This window comes from Uloborus diversus, unplaced genomic scaffold (assembly GCF_026930045.1).
Source record: "Uloborus diversus isolate 005 unplaced genomic scaffold, Udiv.v.3.1 scaffold_582, whole genome shotgun sequence".
Lineage (NCBI taxonomy): Eukaryota > Metazoa > Arthropoda > Arachnida > Araneae > Uloboridae > Uloborus > Uloborus diversus.
Genome location: NW_026558772.1, coordinates 56,542 through 71,305, shown reverse-complemented (window position 1 = coordinate 71,305; position 14,764 = coordinate 56,542). Strand labels below are relative to the sequence as shown.

At 33.2% G+C, this 14,764-nt stretch overlaps 1 protein-coding gene across 1 annotated transcript in view; it reads left to right on the top strand.

Moving 5' to 3' along the window:
• The first annotated feature begins 386 nt into the window (after positions 1–386).
• LOC129233652 (ubiquitin-conjugating enzyme E2 E1-like) overlaps positions 387–14,764 on the top strand; it is a 28,901-nt gene continuing 14,523 nt past the window's right edge. The window contains exon 1 of the mRNA XM_054867625.1: positions 387–453. Within this exon, the coding sequence (XP_054723600.1) occupies positions 387–453 (67 nt within the window). The remainder of the gene's footprint in view (positions 454–14,764) is intronic.

The following is a 14,764-nucleotide window of genomic DNA, read 5'->3' as shown; positions in this document are numbered from 1 at the left end:
GTAAATCAAAGGGAGGAGGGAGGGAGGAGGAGGAAGCGAAAAAAAATTAGTTCACAAATTTTTGGTCTTTAAAGGCTCTTGTACTTCGAGTTGGGGGAAATATACTTTATTTATTTCCAAAAAGTACAAGTTTGTTTCAGGCATTTTAACATGAAAACTTGTTAGGGTGAAAAAAAAATGATAACACACACACACAATGATAATAATAATAAACAAGTAATAAGTAAATGGATAAAAAGCAAAACCATTGTAGAAAAATTTTGTTTTTCGCAATCACGAGTAGCGATAGGACCCTACTCATTGGGTTTCCTGTTTCTAGAAATGACTACTTTCCCAACTATAATTTTGCGAAAAACAGAACTTGAATTCAAGATGTCCAAATTCAAATGAATGCCAGGGGCTGGATGCTAGATTTTGCGTGCTGGATGGTGTTTTTGTCTAAAGAGGATTGTGGTGAGTCGAGAAGTTCGGGTATAAATAAAGTCGATTCCGGGGGACAAGGACGGAGGACAAGGAGCCGGAGGAGTCACCATTCAAGAGTACCCGAGCACGGACAGCCGTGAACCTCACAAAGGATAGGACATCAACCACGGTCAAGTAAAAACAAAAAGCAGTCGTGATTGCTCAAAAAATATTAATCAGGAGCATCATTATAAAGTAATCTAGAATAGCCTAATAGTCTTTTTCCCTCCCAAATAGAACAACACTATATTTTCTTAGTGTGTGTGTGTATTCAGCCATGAGCAATGCGGTCTCTTCAATCACTTCCGACTACGATATTACGATAAACTGCGTGATTCGGTTAATAGGCAAAAAAGTTCAAATTTTGAACTGGCTACTGGTAAAGCCAGAGCTACTAATTCAAATTTTTAATTTTGGCACTTACATCTCTTTGCTTCTCACTGTCTCACTTGAGGCAGTGAGCAGCAAAGGGCTGAAAGTGCCAAAGTAGAAAAGTTCGAGATAACCAGTAGAAGTTTAGTTGTAGGTGGTAGGTAAACCTCTCCTCTATCTCGGGGCAAGAGATAGTATTAACGGCCCTGGTAAGTTATTTTTAACCGACTTCAAAAAGGAGGTGGTTATTAGTTCATACCGTATTATGTTTTTTTTTTTTTTTTGGTCCAACACAGCGTCTCACCCAGTGAACCGATTTTGATATTTCTTTTTTTAATGGATAGGAGACGGATAAAATCACTAGTGGCCATAATTCAACTAGTACAACTATAAATTTAACCGTGCCCAGTTTCTTCAATATCACTCGCATATATTATGCATTGATGACAGCATATTTGAGTAACGGTATAAATGTTTCGTTCCTAACTTAGGATGATTTTCTTAAAAACTATGAGGAAAGTATACACATGATTTTACTTTTTGTTTTTGCGCCTACTTCAAAAATTACGTTTAAATGTATTATCGACGGTGTCCATTATTTTTCACTTTTTAGAGTAATTTTTAAGTCGTTTTTTTTTCTTCAAAATTATTTTACGAGGCGTGTTTTTAAAGTAAGTTCCGTTTTTATATAAAAAAAGAACGAGTACAGATAGAGCTAAGTAATTTAGTGCACAAAAATCTACCACCCTTACGCTATTTTTCGACATTGCTCCCGTGATTTTCCAAGCATTTGTAATAGCGTGGTGCAGGTTTTTGTATACCTATCCGTAAAAAGTTACCGCCAGTTTAGTCAACCATGAGGACTCTTACAGGGCTTTGGCTGGGGCGTTTTTGAACATCCTCTGGTCTGCCCTCACCTCGCTCGCAGCATCTTTCATTTGTTTCGGCATCTAAAGTCTTTCCTAGGTGATCTGTGGCACAAGAGCAATAATGAGCTCAGAGAACATGTTATCCCATGGCTGACTACACAAGCGGCAATTTTCTATGAATAGGTATACAAAAACCTGTACCTCGCTATGTCAAATGCTTGGAAAATCACGGGAGCAATGTCAAAAAATAGCGTAAGGATGGTAGATTTTTGTGCAATTAATTTCTTTGCTCTATATGTACTCGTTCTTTTTTTATATCAAAACGGTACTTACTTTAAAAACACTCCTCGTATGTGTAGCATGTTTTAGAAAAAAAATTCAATGAAAGAATACCTAGGACCTTACCTTTAAACGCGTTTTACTCAAAATTTGAAAATGTCCACTTACATCCCTTTGCTTCTCATTGCCTCATATGATGTTTTTAATTATGTTGCTATTATTATAAATTACAAATTTATTTAAGGAGAATCACCCAAGTCAGAAAATGCAACGCAAGTTTAATAGGAAACAATATAGTAAACTTTAATCCGTATTGTGATATTCATGACGCAGTCAATGTCTTGTTCTTTAAATTTAAACCTAACTGTGTTTCAAAAAAAAAAAAAAAAACTTTGACTTTAGATTTGAGTACTTTCGAATTTGCATTTTTAATATCGGAATTGTTGACATGTTCGAAAAATTTGCTACACAAAACAAATAAAACTTATAGAGACCGACTTCGGTTAAACTAAGTTCCGGTTAAAAGAATTTCGGATTATCGAAGTCCTCTGTATGAGCAAGAATTGCTCATACGAGATGAATATCCCAAATGGCTGAAACTTTCTTACAGGAACACCTGCTGATGGAATGAGAACCAGGAGTAACAATGATGCAGATATTATGGCAATAAAGAATCGTCTGGGAATGTATGTCAGTGGCAAGAACTAGAGATCACGATGCAGATTAAAGTAGGCCAAAAACAAAGAGCAGGCGACCCTAAGCTTCTTCGCCGTGTAGTAATTGTTTTTCCTTTTGCCTCTCTTTGACCTTTTGCTTTCCAAATAGAGAGAAACTAACAAAGAGGAGTCTCGCTGAGTGGGGTTTCAACATCATTTCTTTTACGACATTATCATGCAAATGACTCGGAGGAGACGGATTTATAGTTTCGATTCGACTTTTTTCCCAGGATCGTCTGCGGCCGAGTTGAGTAGTCATTCATTAAACTCGGAACAGGCAAAGATGAAATTTGGCAGCGATCTTCATTGGTCATAATTGGAGATGGATGTTCAACCTGAAGGAAAAGGAATTCTCATCATGTCTTCGAGTTCATGTCTGAAATATGTATTAGGTCTGGGTTCGTTGTGCTCGTGTCTTTGTCAATTACACTCTCATTTATAATCTTGACCCAATTCTTGTGATGGAGTATTTCTCATTTTCCTATTTTAAAGAATATTAAGAGAATTCACAATTCCAATAAACTATATGTGAGGCACTGCAATCTCTGGCTAATGACGGTAGAAAGAGGTAAAACAAACAATTCGTCGAAACTTATAACTAGTTTTTAAACTTCATAAATGACAGAAATTTTTCATCGTGTTAATGGTTTTTTCCTCTCTTTCATTCTTTTGAAATTAAACTGTACCACAAACTGTCGAAGCCTATATTTTCTCAAAAAGGAAAAACGTAGAATGAAATATTTTACCTCTTTCGTTAATTTCTCAAGTTACCGCAAGGTAGCGTATTCAATCTCTAAACTTGCAAACAACACACAAACTATTTTTATGGAAACTGAATTCAATACCCAGACCCATTACACATTTTAAAAAAACCATTGTATGAAGGAAAATTTTAAAAAAAAGTATTTTTATGAAATTGGAAAATTATGGTAAATTTTTGCGCGATTATTAAAAGAAAAAGTTTAAAAACTTTTCTATGACTTCATAAAAAAGTAACTTTATTTGAAAACGGGTTAATATAATATTCTATGAAATTTCCCATGCGTAATCTTTCAAACAGAAACGGGTTTTCCCAGAAAACCGGATATACAAAGCTATATCCATTTTTGTGGGAAAATATCTATACGAAATAGACACATAGATATACGCATACAGATTAAAGTAGGATTTGAACCACTAGGACATGATCGGGAAATAGCTAGACCTTTCAATAACATCGCTGCCTTGATTTCTAACACGGGCCATCGGCACGGAAGCCTTCCGCTCTACCAACAATGCCACTGTACGCTATCATCATCATCATTTAAAATGCTCCGCGCTATGCAAAGTCCCGGTTTATCCTCATCTATATCATAACCAATTCACTGATCGAGTAACGCTCCTAACATAATCAACACTGAAACACGCGCCATAGCATAATAATTTGATAATATTTTTTGGTAATGTTTGAGAAGCAGGGAAATGCTTTTTTGACAAGGCCGAACTGGATCCAGTAACTTAACTGTTTTAATGGTAAGACTGTCAGGTTTAGCAAAATGAAGAAACGAAAAGTGGTCAACAATCAACGCTATCTACTGGAGTTTAAGGTTAACTCACTGGAGTTAGGGTTAAAATTTCAACCATCCAAACATCACCAAACAGGCAACTACTTTGTTCAAATGTAGAAGCATTTTTCACCTGTCATACTTTGACGGGTGATTTTCAAGTCTGTAAAAAAAAGTTGGATAAGAGGTACCTTATTCGCAACTCCAATAAACTATAGGGGGCGCTGGAGCTACTGTTTAATGGCGGATGAAAAAGGTAAAACAAACAAATGCTGTAACTTATAACTTGCTTTGACACTTAGTGAATGACATTTTTTATCGTGTTTATGGGAAGCTTTTTTTTTTCTATTCTTCGGAAATTACACTACACCACAAACTGTCTGAAGCCTGTAATTTACCCAAAGAAAACACGTAGAATTTAATGTTTTACCTTTTTCGGCAGTAGTGTTAATCACCGCAAGGTAGCGTATTCGGGCTCTGGAGTTGCGAATAAAATACGCATAACTATGAAAACTGCATTGAATAATGAAATTTGATGGAAATAAACTTTCTTTTCAGAAACGCGTTTCTATATCACTCCGCAAAAAATGCACTTCGAAAATGATACATCATATTTGATCTCGTGCGTTAATATTTGGCCATTGAAAGTTTTGTTTCAGATAAAATTGTTTTGTGTTATATAGTTATTGCAAAATTTTTAATTTATGTTCAAGCAATTAACGGAAGAAAATCAAAACTGAAACTTTGTTAAGGTATTTTGCATAATTTGACGTTTATCAATCTAAAATAAAGGTATGCACTATTTTCTATTTTAAATTTATTTCGCTGAATTATTAATTGCAGCTTTTTCACACGAATGTGAGATTATTTTCATGTGCTTTAAGTGTAAATGCTACTGTTTGAAAGTTGGTGAATTTTCGGTGGCCGATCGATGGGATGAATCTCAGAACCCAATGTAAATTTCCAAATGAAAATTTGGCGATGTAATGTCGCCAGCTGTAAATTTTGCAAAAAACATTCAAACACCAAAATAGCAATCTACCAACTATTTCCATCAACATTAAAATATATTCGCCATTTGAACGTTGTGGGGATATTTCGATAATTGAGAATCTGGCGATCTTCCTTCATTTGCGTGACTTTTTAACTCCAGCGCCTGCGCGAAAGGTATTTTTCTTTGCAAATCTAAACAAAGAGGTCAGAAACATCTATTCACATAGGGTTATTATTGCTATAAATCGGCAGGGTTACCAAAAAAATTATTTACGCCAAAAAAAGAGACGACCGTGCCAGATCATCACCGAACTAGAGTCAATGCCTGTTAACTGGCAACGATACATTTGATGACGTAAGCACAGATCGGCCAGTTTACCTTTACAATTTTTCTTTAGTTCAACGAAAATCTTTTTGATCCATAAATGTGTTGTCTAACTTCAGAAAGGTTACTTTTTCGTTTCCAAAGGAGAGCAAAAATCGTCATTTTTGCCCTGGATCTATGCGAAGTGATCCATTGGATGCTAGATTTGGGAAATATTGCTAATTAGCTGGATCATAATAACATAAGACAACTTTGAATCCGAATCATAAATGTGGTTGCAGCAGACTGTAAATGAGTCTTATGGCTCCATATGAGTTTTGTAGCATTGTGAATGATTATTTTTCTAATGAATTGCCGAGTGAGATGCACATAAGTAATATCTGTCTCATCTTATTGATAATTTACCTCCTGTACAAGTACATAATGATGACAAAAAATGTGATTCTATGCTACCTGTTATATTATAGTTAACTGGACATTGCATTTTCTACATTAAAGTTTCAAGTATGATGTCGGCTCAAGAAAGACTAACCGTCGATAGAAAATTATCTTTGAATTCCTCGCATTATTTGATAAAAAAAAATCCTGACAGAGAGGGATAATTTACCTTTATCCCGTATGTAAGAAATGTAGTAGTTTTGTCTAGTTACAGCATTAGATATTCAAAAGTTGCTACCTTATCCACTTGGGTAAGTATTTTTGAAGTGTTCGTATAGGAGTAAAAACTCGCCAATCGACAATGTTATCATTCAATGAGTATAATTTTGATTTTTTTCCCCTAGCCAACAGTCTTTGAACTAATTCAGTTCTAGAGTATAGTAAATAAAAGATAGTTTTAGTTAACGAAACTTCTGTTGTTGTATTTTGAAAAGTTGTTGCTGTTGCTACGTCTAATGAATCTTAGAAACGAAAGTTTCCGACACTGAAGAAACAGTCTTAAGATTTGTTTAATTTAGTTGGCGATTTATTTCAGAAGAACCATTCACGGTTTTCATTTAGCTTGTTTTTTGTTTGGCGAACCATTTTTTTTATTACTAGCTTAATTCAATCATTAGGCGAACTACTTTTTATTTTAAATAGACATTTAGTCATGTCATATAATGTATTGAGACTCCTTGACGTTTAATATGTATTTTATTTTAGTTGAATTTGGGAACCAGCTTTACGTTACAACATTTAAATCATCTTAAGTCGTTCTGACAATATTTTAAAAACTTAAAGTCACGTTCACTTACAATTATATTAAAAGTAACATTTGATGAAATAATTAAATATGCAAGGCTAAACTATATTACACGCCCTTTCTTTTCAATGAAACAATAAAATAAAACGAAAAAAGAAAATTAAAAATTCTAATGTGGCTTAAAGTTTCAAAGCAAAATAAAAAGTCAATCATAGTCTTTAAAACGAATTGGCGGTCTAATTGCTCGTTTGGGTCTCGCCATTTTAGGAGTAACTGGAACAGCTTGTTTCGCTGGGATGGAATCGTCTAACTTTCTTGGTCTTAAGTGTATTCTATTGCGGCGATATACAGTTCCTTCTGCGGACTTTACTAAATAAGATCTTTTGCTGTGTTTCTCTATAATTGTTCCTGGTATCCATTTACGATGATCAATCTGTAGATACACTGGATCTTTTACATTTAAAGAGTTTAATTTCGTTGTTGAAAAATCATAATAATATTTTTGCTTGTTTTGATTTTCCTTGAGTTGCTGAATGATGCTTCTAGTGGAAAATAAAGGCTTTAGTAAAATTGTCTTCTGGGGTACCACTGACCTTAAGCGTCTTCCCATCAACATTTCTGCTGGAGAAGGCAATTTAAATTTTGGCGTGTTATTGTACTCCAAGATTGCTAAATTAGGATCGCCTCCAGAAGCTTTGACTTTCAAAAGAATGTTTTTCATTGTCCCTATTGATCTTTCAATCATTAAATTAGATCTTGGATATCTAGGAGATGATGTTATAGGTTGAATATCATATAATTTCAAAAATGACAAGTATGCTTGACTGTCAAAAGGTGGGCCATTGTCTGAATGTATTTTCTGCGGAATTCCATGTGTACGAAATATTTGTTTAAGTGCACTGATCACTGCTGTAGCTGTTTTCGCGTTAAGCTTCCTCAACTCTATAAATTTTGAATGGTAATCTATTACTTGCAAGAAGTTATCTCCATCCAAATACATAAAGTCTACGCCTACTTCTTCCCAAGGCAGTTTTGGAATATCATAAGGCATTAATGACTCTTTCTGATTTGCAGTTTGGCGCTCTTGGCAGACTTGGCATCGCTCCACGTAATCTTTAATATGTTCATTCATTTTCGGCCAGTACAAAGACACTTTAGCTTTATTTTGACATGTAGTGATACCTTGGTGTGCAGAATGCAATTTAGATAACACGTAGGATTGCATGGTCTTTGGCACAACAAGTCTATGTCCAAGAAAAATCAAGTCATTACTATCATGTAACTCTTCTTTAAAATTCCAATAAGGTCTTAGTTTTTCTGGAACTTGACTATACTGTTTTGGCCATTCATTTTGTATTAACAACTTTAATCTGGATAGATCTTCATCCTCCTTTACAGCATTTTGCATTTCAGTTGTTCGTTCATCTGTTGTTGATAGAATCGTATGTACAGTTGCAGCTCCTCCCTCCAAGAAACTTGTGTCTACATAGACCTTAATAGGACTTCTAGATAGAGCATCTGCTACATAAAGTTTCTTCCCTGGGACATATACAAGTTTAATTCTGTATTTTAAAAGTTCAAAAAGCATTCTTTGCAATCTTGGCGAAAGATTTTCAATTGGTTTTTTCAACAATCCAAGAAGAGGCTTGTGATCTGTCTCCACAACTGTATCAGTACCATATATAAAGTAGTGAAATTTTTTACAACCATTCACAACAGCTAAAAGTTCTTTCTCTATTTGGCTGTATCTTTGCTGAGTGTCATTAAGCGCACACGATGCATAGCAAACTGGGTGGTCTCCTTGTAGTAAAACTGCTCCTAAGCCGTATTGGCTAGCATCAACAGAGACAGTACATTTTAAATCAGGATTATAGTACGCTAAAACCGGTGCAATGGATACACATTTCTTCAAATTTTCAAACACTTTTTGTTCATTACTAGTCCAAACAAATTCACTCTTCTTACTCAGTAGTTTTCTCAGTATCCCTGTTCTGTCTGAGAGATTTTCGATGAATTTTCCTAGGTATGTAATCATTCCTAAAAATCTCTGCAATTCTGTTTTATTAGTAGGTGCTTTGAAATCAACAATAGCTTTAATTTTATCGTCATTAACTGAAACTCCTTCATTAGTTAAGTTGTATCCTAAATATTTAACAGACTTTTGTTTAATTTGACTTTTCTCTTGGGAGAGTTTCAAACCAGCTTCTTTGGCTCTGTTTAAAACTGCTTTGAGTCGTCTATCATGTTCCTCTTCAGTTTTACCAAAAACTAAGATATCATCAATATAGACAAGTATACCCTCTAAATCTCTAAAAATAGATTCTATCGTATTTTGATATACTTCAGGGGCGCTCGATAAGCCATAAGGTAATCTACGAAACCTAAACCTCCCAAATGGAGTGGCAATTGTACATAAATTTGAACTTTCTTCATCTAAGGGTATCTGTAAAAATGCTGAAGATGCATCCAGAACTGTAAAGAATTCTCCTTCAATCTGAGAAAATAAGCTCTGTTGTGTAGGAATAGGATAGTGTTCTCGTTTAACGTATTTATTTAACATCCGAGGATCCATGCAAATTCTAATTTGATTATTTGGTTTCTGAACTATCACTGTAGGATGTACCCAATCAGTCGGTTCAACAACCTTTTCTATGACACCTTGGTCTACCATTTTATCGAGTTCACGCTTCACTTTCAATTTTAGTGAATATGGAATTATTCTCGGAGCTGAAATTTTGGGTTCAGCGCTGGCATCAAGCTTGATTTTATACACATATGGTAATTTACCCAATTTTCCAGTAAACACATCGTGGAAATCTTTAACAATATCCTTACCAAGCACAGAATCAACATGAATTGATGACTTTCTATGAACAAATCCCATTTTTTCACAAGCTTCAATTCCTAATAAAGCACTTGACTCTTGGTCAACAATAAAAAATTCAATCAATTCTGATTTATTTTTAAATTTACACATCAGTTTAGAGGTTCCTATAACTTTCAGTTGATGCCCCGTGTATGATGTTAACTTTCTCCCTGTTTCTTCTAAACTCTCATTTTTCTTCACATCTTTAAAGATCTTGAAAGGCAAGACATTAACCTCGGCTCCAGTGTCAATTTTGAGAGATACTTCTTTATTATTTATGCAAACATTTTCTCTCCATTCTGACTTTAAAGTATTAATTTGACACTTTACTGAGTCTAGTTTAACTGAATTGTCTTCGTCTTCATTTGATGCCGAAAAATTATCATTACTGTTAAGTTCATTTATTTTCTTCTTTTTCTTTTTCTTCATTTTACATGCAACGGAAAAATGGTTCAAAAGAGAACAATTATAGCATTTTTTTCCATATGCTGGGCATTTTCTGTAATCATGAACCGTTTTACATTTGGAACAACTTTTTTCCATCTTGCGATGGCTGTCATTATTTCCTTTATGTCTATTAAAAACTTCCCCGTGTTTATTTTTATCCTTAACAGCATCTATATCTTTCGGATTACAGTCCAAATGTTCACTCATAATCTGAATTTGTTTAGTACTGGCTTCTTTTGCCCTACAATACTCTATAGCTTTTCCCAAAGTTAGCTCGGTTTCCATGAGCAATTTTTCTTTCGTCGCGGAATCTCGTATACCGATAACTAATAAATCTCGAATTAAGCTGTCCTCTTGGTTCTCAAAGCAACAGTCTTTCGATAAATTTTTCAGATTTGTGACAAATGAGTCAACAGATTCACCTTCCTTCTGCCTGCTATTAAAGAATTTATAACGTGCAATCACAGTATTTGTCCTTGGCTGAAAATAATTGTCGAAAGCATTTAAAACTTCGTTGAAATTATTTCCAATTGCTTCACTAAGTTTGAAGCTATTAAATATGTCTATGCATTCTTCGCCCATTATTCCTAATAATAAAGCTACTTTCATTTTATCTGGCTTCCTTATTTTATCGGATGCCTCCAAATAAAGCATAAAACGTTGCTTAAATTTACTCCAATTCTCGGACAAATTGCCGGATAATTTCATACTTGAAGGTGCTTTCAACTCCATTTTTAAGATATACTAATCTTTAATCAAGCATTAAACACTTAGTTTCACAATAGCCAGAAAATATCTATTAACTGACCTTTTATTATATTATATAACTACTAACCTTTATTATGTCAAGATCGCTGAATTTAGGTTCGTTTTCAGCTGCCACCATGTCATATAATGTATTGAGACTCCTTGACGTTTAATATGTATTTTATTTTAGTTGAATTTGGGAACCAGCTTTACGTTACAACATTTAAATCATCTTAAGTCGTTCTGACAATATTTTAAAAACTTAAAGTCACGTTCACTTACAATTATATTAAAAGTAACATTTGATGAAATAATTAAATATGCAAGGCTAAACTATATTACAAGTCATATTTAACGGTTCGTTTTATCATAAGTTCTTTAATAAACAAAATAATGCATGGTAACCGCCAAATATATATATATATATATATATATATATATATATATATATATATATATATATATATATATATATATATATATATATATATATATATATATATATATATATATATATATATATATATATATATATATATATATATAGCCAAATATATATATATATTTGGCTATATATATATATATATATATATATATATATATATATATATATATATATATATATATATCAGTGGTTGGAAGTAGCGCGCTACAAGTAGCGACGCTACTGTAGTAGCTACATTTTTGAGTAGTTTGTAGTGTAGCGCACTACTTTTTAAAAAAAGTAGTGTAGTGAGTAGTTAACTACAAAAAAATAGTAGTTTGTAGCGATTTCTGGAAACTACTTTCAAATAAACTGAAAAAAAAAAAAAAAAAAATTCAATGTTCAAACGAATTTGACTGGCGCAAATTTTACACAAGTACATCAGCAGATGCAATGAGAAATAAGACTAATAAAAATACGAGCTAACCTCAGGTATTTCATTTTGACGCCATACCTGCTACCTGTTCGACGCCTTTAGTTTGTTTGCCGTTGTAATTTTTATATTTCAACAATATTTACATTGACATTACTTATTTTCGTGAAAATGAAGATATCGGTGATTTCGTGAGTTGAAAATTTGGTGAATTTTATATGAACAGACCGAAGATTGAAAAACAAAAATATTTTAGCGAGGCTTAAATTTTTGACAGTATTCACCAAATAAAAAGAAGCTACTGAAACTGTTATAGAAAAGGATGAAATTGAGCTGTTCTGGAGGACTTACAATAAATGCGAGCATTACAGTTTATGAGAGTATGATATATGATAACGGACATTTTTCTTAGTATCTTCTGATGAGCTAATTTATCAATCTTTTTTTGTTCAATCCTCTTACGGTGTGTTTGTGTATTAGGGTGTCCCGCCCCCAAAAAAATCGAAAGTTGATTTTTCAAGTCGCACACTTTCTTATATTTTATCCTTTTACTTCAAAAAAAAAAAAAAAAAATCATATACTTTGAACAACGGCAACAGGTGCCGATTATGTCTGAAATGTGAACCAGCACTTGTGTAGTACTAGGTCAAATTAAAATAAAATGTTTTTCTTAGAAACTCAAAATTTCTGTTGATAAAACGTTGCTCCTATACCCCACATATGCACCATAAAAATATTTATTCGAAATAAAAACCATTTAGATATCCCACACGTGACCTAACATTTATAATTTTCTTCAAAAAATTAAGTTTTTGATACATATTTTCAGATATGTAAGATTTTATGAAATTATCAAGCTGAAAAATATAAAAAGTAAAGTAGAAAAGTAGGGAATTAATAGAAATTTTTGTTTTCCTGCAATTTTTAAGTCTCCCACATAGTACTCAAAGATATGGATTTTTTTCAGGTTGTGTTAAACTTTTCATTTAAAATATATTATTTTTTTATTATTCGTTTGTAATTGTTGATCTGTAAATGTGTTCGCCAGTAATTTTTGAACTTGATATTCTATTTAGATTTATATGTAATTTTTTGAAAGATAACTGAAAAAAAAAAAATCAATTTTTTAAATAAAATTATAAATTTTAGGTCAAGTGTGGCATATTTAAATGTTTTTTAATTTGAATAAATGTTCTTGTGGTACATGTGGGGTGTTGGGTATACTGGCAACGTTTTATCAACATAAATTTCGAGTTTATAAAAAAAGTTTTTTTTTTTTTTTTTTCGATTTGGCCTAGCATACAAGTACCGTTTTACACTTTCAGGTGCAAGTTGACACGAGTTGCCATTGTGCAAATTATATGAAACTTTTTAACCGAATTCAAAAAAGGAGGTTATGATTTCGTATTGCGGCTTTTTATGTATGTTTTCGAATTATTCCAACACTACTGGACCGATTTGAAAAAAAAAAAAAAAATTGTTTGGAAGGGTATACTTCCCAGATGGTCCCATTGTAACTTGGTCTGGATCTGATAAGGGGTCAGGGAGAAATCCAAGAAACTTTAAATTTCATACGTCACGGTCACGTGGTTTTGTTGTGATCGGTGTATTTTCACACCTAAGGTTTTGGCTTTCTCTTGAACGATATTTAATTCTCGCGGTACATGGATGATTAATTTTCGCAACGCTGCGCTGCCTGCTAATTTATTATTATAGGTGTTACTAATGTATTTATTACTGCGTAGCAAAGCTGCAAATTAAATATATTTTGCTGCTTTAATAGTTGAATCAATTTCCTAATTACTTTATTTACTAATAAATAAATTTATTTAGGCACTAAAATATAATGTTCTTTATTTAATAGTCCAGTTTTTAAATACATTTAGTGTTCAATTGCGGGGGGAATAGAATACAGACCACCCCTCCTCCACGATTTAATTTATATTCTTAATAATATGCATTATAACTGTATATGATTTCTGAAGTTTGACCAATAATTCTAGATTTACTATTTCACGATGCCGCCAGTTCAATTTGAAATTAGGGTTATATTAATTAGCAGGCTTCCAAAAAAAAAAAAAAAAAAAAAAAAGGAGGTTCTGAACTCGTCCGATTTGTTTTTCCTTTGTAAAATGTTCCATAAATTCTCGAAGACACCTATACTCAGGGGCGTGCACAGGGAGGGGGGAGGGACACCTGTTGGCCCGGGCCCGAGCCTAAAGGGGGCCTAATATTTTTATAACTATGGGTGAAATATAGGGTTACCAATATGGAGAGGGGCCCGTAAAAGTCATTTATGATGGGCTCCAAAATTTCTATGCACGCCCCTGCCTGTACCGGTAAGGAAAATTCTTTTTTTGTTTGAAACGGTATACTTCCTCGGCGGTCTATTGGTCATCAAGTTCAGGTTTGATGAAATTGAGAGAACTCTTCAAATATCATACTCACATTTAAATCGATTTGTACTTTATTAACTTTGTGTATCGTCTCACTTAGTGAACCGGTTTTTATGCTTTTTTTTTTGTTTGTTTAGTGGTGGTTTTGTTTAGGGGTGATCTGACTTAGGTTCCAAATCTTTGATTTACCTTTTTGTTTTTTAGGGAAAACAATAATTTTGCATGCAATTTCAATCACAAACGATTAAATATAAAACCCATTGATAAACAAAGGCCATAAAACAAAGGTATATACTTTCTTTACCTATAGTTAAAGAAAGTACTAAAAATATATATTATTAGGAGTAATGCTAATGAAAATTTTGAATTAAGGATTCTCTGAAGCAAACATAAAATTCATTCTAGTGGAATTTTTAAACTTCATCTATAGTGGGGCTATGTGAAGAAACATGCGACTTTTATCACGAGTTACATGACACGTATTGTGAAACATAAGTTACAATTTACAATTTACAGGATGGCGACAGGAACTGTGAAAAAAAGTTCCCTGACTTTTCCCTGATTTCCCTGATTAAGTTCACCAAATTTCCCTGATTTACGTTACCAATGATAATGGTTTTCTTTCTTTGCTCTACTTGAAATCCATTGTATATCTGTATAAAATGCAGTATTTTTAACCTTTTTAATCTGTGTAACGTTGTTGAACTA